Source organism: Rhagoletis pomonella, unplaced genomic scaffold, assembly GCF_013731165.1.
Source record: "Rhagoletis pomonella isolate Grant_MI unplaced genomic scaffold, Rhpom_1.0 Rhpom_scaffold_00006, whole genome shotgun sequence".
Lineage (NCBI taxonomy): Eukaryota > Metazoa > Arthropoda > Insecta > Diptera > Tephritidae > Rhagoletis > Rhagoletis pomonella.
The window spans coordinates 75587564-75596845 of NW_023458560.1; the positions used below are offsets into that span (position 1 = coordinate 75587564).

Consider the following 9282-nt stretch of genomic DNA (forward strand, 5'->3'; position numbering starts at 1 on the left):
TTCAATGCGAATGTCTAAATAAGAAGAGTATGCTAAAAATGCAGTTGTCATATCGTGTACGATTTCAATGCGAAACTTAGGGTTACCACACAAGCAATGCAGCAGGGAATGCAAATTAATGAGGTAGCTTAAATTCGATCAAAGGAATTTAAACCAACTTGAATTTTTCTAAAAATGCATAGGTACATACATACATACATACATATGCATGTACATGCCAACAACCGCACAAACTGTTGAAATTGGAAACATTCCAACTTTGGTTAATGTCCATGACGGCATTGCGGGCACAATTAACCGACCGATGAACGAATGACAACAGAAGTGAGTAATGTGGAAAAAAGTGCTGCGTTTGCGTGGTACCTCCCGCTTGCACTCACTTCCACACCCCTAATCGCTTTCAAACGAAGTGGAAACGCAATTAACATTTACACTAGCATTGCAACACAAATGCAATCTATACAATTAATTGCTATACTTGTTGTTGTTGTGGGGGGTGGCGTTGATGTTTTTGGGATTACATTACCCGGCGTAGATTGTTGCATTACTAAGCAATCAGCTCCAGCTATTTAGTCAAGCTGGTAGGAACATAAGTAACCGTAGCTATACTAGCCTTGCCCATACATGCAGACATGCACTGGCGAGTATTGCCAAGTGTGGCGCATTTTTAATTGTAATAAAGTTAGAAGCAAAATCTAATTTATGGCTATAGAGCGAAGGGTGTGGTTGTGTCCCTGCCGAACTCATCGAGATGCTCTTGCTATTCGAGTATAGGGGCAACTGCATGTGAAAGCCACAAATTCGTTGCTTTTTACTCACAATGTCGCAATCGCTATTACTACACTATGTACGTACGAAAGCGATAGCTGCATGATTTGATTTTGGAAGTTCTTGGTAAATGAAATTTAATGAAACAAACCAGTTTATAAATATGGCTAATTTCGTAAGCGACACTCTGTTAGCCAAATAAATCTATTGCTTCCCTTATCATGGCCACGTGACTTGCGAACACACAAAAATTTGATAAACGTAAAACTATGATACTAATTTGGCGAAAATTTTGCAAGTCCGCAATATAATTTTTGTTCAAAATTATGCTACCCACTCCACAGCGAAGTCTGTTAACAAATAACTAGCAAATCTTTTTCGATGATTACGTGTTTTTCGAACCTATTGCAGTAAAGCAAACAGCGTAAAAACAAACGAACGAGGTTAAACAAAAAGAGAATACAAAATAATTAAACCAAGGCGGTGGTGCGGGCAAAGCATACCAATTTTTGCTCGCAACTGGCGGAATTTTTAAACTGCTTGCTTACTTGTTGCCAAGCGTTCCACACTTAGAACGGCCGCAAAAGCAGACTTTCGCTTTAATACATCAAAGAACAGTGGTGCCGTTGCAATTGATAACAAGCAAATTATTAGCAACAAATGAAACAAGCAATTGAGCCAAAGTTCACTGAATGTATTTAACGTTAAGTGCTTTAGGAACAAATATAGCAAATTTTTAACGTGCAGGTTCTTTCTATTTTTGGCTCCGGATAGGAAGAACATTTACACATATGTAGGTATATCGTCTTGTTTTTATCATCGGCTCGATCCTAAGTTCGCATTCTTAAATTACGTATGAAACGGCGAAAGGAAGTTATGGGCAATAGTTTAAATAGTGGTTAACAACGAGATAAGGAACGTTTCTATTGATTACTTCTTTTTTTTTGCAATATCATTCCTTTTTGCAGATTATATAGGATGGATTAAATTTAAGAACAAATGTGTTTCTACATTTCACACTCATATTTGCTTGACTTACCTCTTGTGTTATATCTAAATCGTGTTTGGCGTGGTCGTACAATGTTTCCAGTTCTTCACATTTTTGTTCGAGCGCCGATTTCTCTTCCAGTAACGAAAGACCATACTGCGCTGACTGTGCTCGCTCACTGGCCGCCTGATCTAATTCTCGAGTTAGCCGCTCTACTTCCATACGCAATTCCTCGTTAGTTTTGCCGACCGTGACGGCATTATCCAATTCCGACATACTGCAGCCGTTTTATGTTTGTGTGCTGTGGTTTTGTAATGGACGGGTGGTTTATTTTTGGAGGGGATCTTGGGGGATTAAATGTCAAATGGCTGATGTATTGGGACGAAATGGGGGATGTCGCTCAAGAAATGTGTGTACGCCGCAACGGTGGGACGATTACTTTCTTAATTTCTCGCTTTCGATTTGTATCATATGCAGTGGACGGAGGCCGAACTAGTGTTTACAATATGTTTTACGGCGGCTACTGTGTTTGAATAGTGGGCGTGGCAGGTTGTTGTGGGCGGATTCGTGACTTGATCGCCTGTATAGCGTTCCAATCGTTGCGTTAAGAGGGACGTGTATGTAAATGAGTCGCTTTTGTTAAGCGTTTTGTGTTGCTAATCCGCTTTGGCCGCTTAAGCCACAGTGCCAAATTTTCACTTTGCTCTAATACGCTGCTTTTGTGATGGACGTTTTTTCTAATTTTTCAACTTCGGCATTCGCTCCACTTCCATTGTTGTCGTTATCACTTAGCATAACTCTTTCTTAGGTAACATGCTTTATTTTCTAATTTTCCGTTTTGTGCCTGATATATGGCCTCTTTCTTAACTGGCTACTGCCGTTTTGCAAATAACTGGGGGGAATGGATATTCGATTTTGCCAAACACATCGGCTTCACTTCAATTTGCAACGTAATTAATAAATTGTAGTTATTTATTAAATTGAATTAAATTGCTGCAATACACATCCACTAAGCTCAATTAAAGAAAAGACGCTGCTGAATGTGTAGCGTTGTGTGCGCGCTAGTAGATCAAGCAGTTCCAATAGTATCCAAAGTATTATAATAGAAGGCTAGTTTTAAAGAGGCACTGAACAAGCAATCCAATTAACGAAAAATTAGAAGCAGTGACATCACGGCGGAGCCTTTTCACTTCACACCACCACACAAACTTGTACTTCCACCTGGAGTCTTCACAGTTTTTTCAACGCCCCTTTAGCAGTGTTTAGAAGGAATACCCTTCTTGCTTTCACAATTTTCTTTTATTGAGAAGTATAGGCGAAGACTTTACTGTAGTAAATTGTGTATATAAGTTCTTATTTTGTTTAAGGATTTTCCAAAGGTGGAAAATCGGTATCACAATGCCAATTAGAATCCCGTCTTTTCTTTTCAGTGACTAACGGAATGTGTGTGTGAAATTTCGCACTCTGTCAAAATGTCAACTGTCAAATAAATGCCAAATGTCAAACAAAAACTTTGATCCCTAACCGGTTCGAACCAGCACATTTTGCTCCCTAAAGCTAACGCTACATAACAGGTTTTCAAGCGTTGCGGCTTGAAGCGTTCAAGCCTGAAAAATGATTTTGTGCAATTATCACGATTCAATAATTAAAGGCTCAATAAACCGACAGTTGTCCTTTCATGTGAAATAGAATTTTAAGTTTTTGTACAATATGTTTATTTGCATATGCATATAAAGCACATTATTTCCTATAAAGCACATTATTTCCACAACCGAAACCTGAAAGGTACCAAATTTCGAACTTGTTTCAGGCTTTCTAGGCTTTTCAGGCGTCGTCGCATTCGAGCACTAGTACTGGTAAATATGATTATGGCAATGTTGTAATCGTTATCACTTATAATACTTTTAATGAATTTAACACAAAATTATTTATGATATGAAAATTAATTTGAAAGGTGAAAAAAATTAGTGAATAAATTCAAATGAAATGGTAAAAGAAGTATCACTTTAACGAGCTAGCAACTCATTCCTACACCATTCTCCCGCTTACTGCAAAATGTAAAAGATTTGAAGAAACGCCAAGCGCAAAAAGTTCGTTATGGAGGTGCTCGCCTGAAAAGCCTGTAAATCCCGAACGACTTCGAAAGCGTGTACGACTCAAAAGGCGCAACTCCTGAAAAACCTATGGAGCTTCAGCTTAAGCGCTTGAAAAGCCTGTGGCCTAAAAATGCAAAATGCATATTAACAGAGATTGTAATTCGAGCAATTGAAAATGTTATAGGTGTAACTTTTTTCACAATTTGTTTGAAAAAACGTAAAAAAAAAGGTTTTTTCTTTGGTGATTCATACATAAAAGCTTGGAATTCAGCTCCCACAAAAATCGTAAGAAACATTTTTCATTTTTCCTGTTGCTGAAAAAAACTCTTTGCCTTGGCTGTATTTTTTTTTTAAGAAATAAATCTGTGTTCGTATGGAAAAGTAGCTTATGTCGAAAGGCTGGCTTTAGTATAATGCGGCATTCCCTTTATTCTTTAAACGGCAAGGAATTTTTTGATGAAACTTGGTAAGAATATTGACTTGCTAGTATCGGAACTATTTCTTGCACGTTTATTTGCCAAAAGTTGTTCAACGGTTCAGCGCCAGTGAGTTATTCGCAATCGTATGCTGCGAATGCCGATTTATACTAAAGCCAGCCTTTAGACATAAGCTACTTTTCCATACGAACACAGAAATATACGACCTTTTTTTCTTGAGAGCTCGTGGAATCAAAATGTTTTATAAGCTTTTCTGATTTTGGTGTTATTTAATGATATAATAGTAATTTTTGCACACACAACACAAGCAATTTGTTCCGATTTCAACACGGCGAAAGAAAATCAAAAAATATTTATTTTTGTACAAATTTCCCTCCCTGTTAAACCTCACACTCACACCGCACAACAGGTTGGAGCATGATTCAATAATACAAGGTTCGATAAACTGACAGTTGTCTCTCTCGCACCGCTCCCTTAGCAGTGGCACCGTGTTGCTTCTTTGCACATTTACATGGAAACAGTGTAGCTTTGGTGTGATATAGAAGTATGAGCTTTTGTGCAATATGTTTATTTGTATATGCATATGAAGCATATTTAACTGATGAAAACATAAACTGTTTTTAAATGGGATGTTTACATCAATCTCATAGTAGTCTTATTTTAATTTTGAGTCATTTTGCATTTTTTATACAGCTAAATAGCACATAAATTACGTAATTTACATAGATACATCAATATTACGTTCAAAATTTCGTTTAAAATGCCAGATTTCCTGCAAAAACATTAGAATTTACAAAAGGAATTTCACTACTAATTGCCTACTTTGCGTACTTTTCTACTACCATTTTCGCACCAAGAGATTTCATTCCTCCCCTTTTCTCCGTCCTTCGTAAATGCAACCTTTTTTAAGGGAGTGTCAAACCGCAGCTGTCAATAATTATCTAACCTTGTATTATTGAATCATGAGGTTGGAGCATGATACAAAAAAGAAAAAAAAAAGTGTGCTGGATGCCCATGGTGGAATAATACAAGGTGTTGGATATTGACAGCGTTCTCGCTCTAATCCGCCATCTTGGCTCCCTTAGCTATATCGGTGTTTCCCTCTTGAAAAAACTACATTTTATCGCCTTTAAAAAAGTACTAAACTACCTCATTCCCTATTCCAAAACTGATTTGCAATCACTGAACAATTCTTTGACATTTACTCTATTCTTATCGTTGGCAACTGAAAATTAAATTAGAAATTTCAACATTAATTCGGCAAAAAAACATCGGTTTAGAGTTCTCCCCAAGGATTTGTAGTTATTTTGGTCGGTGCTTCCTTCCGCTGCAATTCCGTCTGTGGTTCACTGCCACTGGCCTTGCTTTTTCAACGATATAACTGTTTTCTTGGTAAGTTTAGATGGAAGATTTACCCAAGAACTACGTACTTAACTATGCATCTATTCCCCAGTGATTTTTGCTGCTGCAATCCCGTCTGTGGTTCACTGCCACTGGCCCTGCTTTTCCAACGATATAACTGTTTTTTTGGTAACTTCTACCGCTAAGACTTTGTTGCTTTTTCCCTTTTCCCTAAAAACATAATAGTGCTACAAAGCTCAATAACAATATGGAAACAAATGTTAATAAGCCACAATAATATTGACAATAAATAAGATTTCACTACGATTGATTTTTCTATTAGTAACAGGGTAGTTATAGTGAATGTTTTATTCGATAACTAAAACTATATTTGATGTTTGTAGCGATAAAAATATGCCTAAATCAGCCAAATACCCTATGTGGGTCGGCTGAATCAGTAAAACGTGACAGTAGTTGACTTTTGAGGTTAATATATCGGTCTTGAGTTGGTAAGGTTTTTAAAACATCCGCAGCTTCTTTTAAAGCATCGCTGCTAATTGCTGAGAGGACCAGATTATATTTACCGACATAAGATGTGGTCTTGTACGACTGAAAGGTGGCCTCAATTTGTAGAAACCATTTGTCTGGCATCTCAGTTCAGAACGGTCGCAGCTTGCATTGCGATGTAAGCTCCACATCTTTAGCTGGCATTTTGTTCGATGAAATATTCTCCCCATCCGTCGATGCGCCCTTTTGTCGATTCCGTCATGTAACGACTCGGGGTCACCACTAATTTTTTGGTTTTGGAAGTTTGACTATAATTATAGGGCATTGTGTTTAATAAACTAAATTACCATTTATTGCATAAGTACTACGTTATATATACTACTTTCGCGAATTTAGCTTATCATAATATACCGTTTGTAACTATTTATATGCAAAATTTTATATGAAAAATAGTACCAAATTTCGTACTACTTCGCAAAGCGGGCTTTTTTTCTTCCCATTTCTCTCGTGCTTCCATATTACAACCTTTTGTAAGGGAGCTGTCGACATGAGCTGTCACTACGTACAACACCTTGTATAATTCCACGATGCTGGATGCCAACAAAGTGGAGAAAACCAACAAAAGTACCTATTAAGACCAAAACATCAAAATGAGTGCATGTATTTAAACTGCATAGCAACAACAACATCAACTGCTACCATGATACAAAAAAGAAGGTAGTTTCAATAAACAACTTTTGACGGATAATAAATTTTTTTGAAGTTTCATAAATTGTGAGTATTATCATCGGCCTTGCCACTTTGATAATATTAAAACAATAAATCTGAGTATTTTCCTTCCCATATTTATACCAATGTTGTAATATTTCAAATCAAAAACCATTATCAGTGCTTGGTACTTCTTTTACTTACGTAGCTCGCACTATTTTTTATTCAAAATATATAAAATATAGACTATTAAAGAAGACTTCATCGTAATTGTTCTTTTTATATTATAATAAAAACCACGTTTTCTTATTTTGAATGCAATCATGCGATCTAAAAATCTAATTCTTAAGAATGTTCTTCCCAAATAAAACCTTTTTATATTTTGGTTTAAATTTACTTTTAATTTTCTCATCAGATTTTGGAACAAATTAGCTTTCACAAATTTTGAACTTAAAGTTTCTAATGTATGCAAAAAACCTGAAGTCGGCTTAAACAGACCACCCTCCAATAAACAATTAACATATCGTCGTATAAAGTACAAAACCGCGTATCAACAAAATGCAAAACTGCGTAGTGAAGTTGTTAAATTATTTCCTAGAGAGTAAAAACACTCATATTTCAAAATTATTATCTTTTTTATAAATCAATCGCATTTCTTGCTAGCATATTTCTGGACGGATGGATAAGGCTCGAGCCAAGAGCTTGTGTGAGAAAATCCATTTTTTGGCAAAAAATGTCAGTTACGCGGTTTTGCAGAACGACGATACGCGGTTTTATACTTTAATACTACGTTCAAATTGACGAGCTAAACATGTTAAATGGGCTTGAACCAGTTAAATGAACAAAAGAAGTTCATAAACTATTTAAATCCCATGCAATTGTTGTTGGAAAATTTAACCGGTTAAATCTTTAACTCGTTTGAAAACCAGTTCAGCGCAGAGTTGTATCAGAAAGCTTTCTGCTCCGGCCAATCAGAAAGACCCAAAGCTTTCATTTGACACGCCAACGTTCAAAAAATTTATATTCAGGAAATTATTAAAAATTAAAAATTATCAAAAAATATCTTAATTGTATCCATGTCTGCCTGTCTAAAAAGAGGCCCAGGCGGTAATTAGTTATTTCCCATGAGGTCTCATCGTACGCAGAGATAAATAGTGCATACGAACTAAACATTTTGAAGTCTCTAAGTTATCCGTATGCGTTAATATCAAGAAGCAGACATTCGCACAAAACAAATTGAAACACAGACTTTATTTTGAATATTTGTTTCGAATTGTTATTGGTAATCAAACAACCGTCAAGGTTAACTCCAAATGTTCAATGTGGACGATTGTGTTTTCCAAAAAGCTCTTTTTCATTTAACAAGTTAAACGGGGCCAATTTGAACGTAGTATAAACGACGATATGTAAGTATAATTTTGATCACTTTCCTCATGCGTTCTGAACCCCATTTTCGAAATTATGTAGGCGGTATAATTTTAAAGTCCATCATATTCCACATCTTTGAATGTACAGATAAAATCTTCTGCTTTCAAAAAAATATTTTTTCTAGTGATCAGGTAGCATGAATTTGATGAAATGTCATAATTTTATTAAAAGTCAAATGGTTAACAACAACAACGAATGTCATTAAATGGAACTACCTTCTTTTTTGTATCATGGGTTGGAGATAAAGGCAAATTTCGACATGTTTGACAAATCGCTTCCGTGGTGTATCTGCCCCTTTAGATTTTAAAAAATCTTCTCATGATTTGTTATGCCTGGCAACCCTGTAGTCAGCTGTCTTCCTCTATAAACGAAAACCCACACACAGACAACAGTTGGCCAATGAAAAACATGCATAGAAAAGAAACGAAAACATCAAGCGAGGAGTTGAATTGTATCAAATTTTCGTGAGCTATATGTTTTTCTTGACTTGAATCACTAATTAAATAAAATTTGTGATCATAAAATAAGATAATTCTCTAGGGTGGGGTAACAACCCCTAAAAAAGGTGAGGAAAAGTCGGGAGGGGTTTCAACCGACGCGTTTCGGCCACCCTAATAACAATCCGGAGGGGGGCCTAATATTATTAACCATTTAAAAGTTATGAACAAAAAACTTTTGTTAAATTTCGTTGTTTTCTATGGGCAATTACACCGACAAAGATTCACTAAATCACCTGTTCTCACTTTTTAAACACTATTAAAATATATAATTTAACTTATTTATTAAAGAAACACATAGTTTTATCAACCTAAGATAGATTATTTTGTTATTAAAAAGAAGTTGACAATCTTTGCGACCTGAAACGCGAGATTCCAAAATAGCTATAGTGCTGCCACTGTATTAGTATTTCGTAATAATTCACTTTTCCTTATGAGATGTGTGCACTGTTCAATGCTTTTCGGGGTAATTCTCTAGGGTGGGGTAACAACCCCTAAAAAAGGTGCGGAAA

General features: G+C 36.0%; 1 protein-coding gene and 1 long non-coding RNA gene across 2 annotated transcripts in view; one reads left to right on the top strand and one right to left on the bottom strand.

Moving 5' to 3' along the window:
- LOC118741300 (protein bicaudal D-like) overlaps nt 1–3210 on the bottom strand; it is a 27576-nt gene extending 24366 nt beyond the window's left edge. The window contains exon 1 of the mRNA XM_036473234.1: nt 1808–3210. Within this exon, the coding sequence (XP_036329127.1) occupies nt 1808–2032 (225 nt within the window). The 5' untranslated portion in view covers nt 2033–3210. The remainder of the gene's footprint in view (nt 1–1807) is intronic.
- A 2098-nt stretch (nt 3211–5308) lies between these two features.
- On the top strand, nt 5309–5957 carry LOC118741301. Its single transcript, XR_004993269.1, has 2 exons — nt 5309–5681; nt 5743–5957. It is a non-coding gene; the product is annotated as an uncharacterized LOC118741301 (long non-coding RNA).
- The last annotated feature ends 3325 nt before the right edge of the window (nt 5958–9282 follow it).